At 62.1% G+C, this 1,036-nt stretch overlaps 1 protein-coding gene across 1 annotated transcript in view; it reads left to right on the forward strand.

Annotated features, from left to right (window-relative positions):
* Positions 1-225: 225 nt before the first annotated feature.
* The window catches only part of EMH_0085890 (uncharacterized protein), a gene marked incomplete at both ends in the record, with an annotated part of 1,373 nt that continues 562 nt past the window's right edge, over positions 226-1,036 (forward strand). The window contains one exon of the mRNA XM_013500955.1: positions 226-1,034. Coding sequence (XP_013356409.1) covers positions 226-1,034 — 809 coding nt within the window. The remainder of the gene's footprint in view (positions 1,035-1,036) is intronic.

A 1,036-nucleotide genomic window follows, 5' to 3' on the forward strand; every position in this document is an offset into this window, starting at 1 on the left:
AACAGCAGCAACTGCAGCAGCAACTGCCGCAGCAACTGCAGCAGCAGCAGCTGCTGCTGCTGCTGCTGCTGAAACGCAACCGCCGCCGCTTCAGCTTCGATAGACGACCCAACTCCCCTGCTCACAAAGGCCTGCAGGCCTTGCTGCTTAGAAATTCTTGCAACACCACAAGCAGCAGCAACAGCAGCAGCAGCAGCAGCAGCAGCAGCAGCATGCAGCGGCATCATGGGGCCCCCAGACACCGAACTGACGATCATTCTAACGGACACCGAAGACGACGCGACGCCCAACTACCCCTTGCAGCAGCAGCAGCAGCAGAAGCAACAGCAGCAGCAGCAGCAACAGCAGCAGCAGCAGCAGCAGGGTCAACACGGATTTCCGTTGCATGAAGAATCTTCATCTATTCGTCGCTGTCGCCGTTCAGTGCCGCTTGTAGATTCAGACGACGCAGCAGAGGGGCCCCCCGCTGCTCTCAGTGGCATTCGGGGGGCCCAGGGGGGCCCCCAGCCAGCAGCAGCAGCAGCTGCAGCAGCACCAGCAGCAGCAGCAGCAGCTGCTGCTGCTGCTGCGTCGCAAACTGAAGGTCCCTCTACTACCCCTGTGCGGCGTCGCTCTGCGCGTCTGGCAAGACACTCAACTTCAGGTGTATGTACACCTGCTGCTGCTGCTGCTGCTGCTGCTGCTGCTGCTGCTGCTGCTGAGGCGGAGGAGACAGCAACGATCCCGTCTACGCCAGGGGCTGTTCGCACCCCACAAAGACCTGCACGCAACGCTGCTGCTGCTGTAGCTTCTAGGCTGCCTCTGTTCTCCAGGGGCCCTCCTGCTGCTGCTGCTGCTGCTGCTGCTGCTGCTGCTGCAGCTCAGTTCAGCTCCGGCAGCAATTCGAGTTCTTTAAGCTTCGCCCCAAGAAAGCGGTTGCGGCGGAGCGCCACGGGGCCCCCTCCAGCAGCCGACGCAGCTCCCGCTGCAGCAGCAGCAGCAGTAGCAGCAGTAGCAGCAGTAGCAGCACAGCAGCAGCAACAGCAGCAGCAGCAGC

This window comes from Eimeria mitis, genomic scaffold, assembly GCF_000499745.2.
Source record: "Eimeria mitis Houghton genomic scaffold, Emh_scaff6094, whole genome shotgun sequence".
NCBI classification, from domain to species: domain Eukaryota; phylum Apicomplexa; class Conoidasida; order Eucoccidiorida; family Eimeriidae; genus Eimeria; species Eimeria mitis.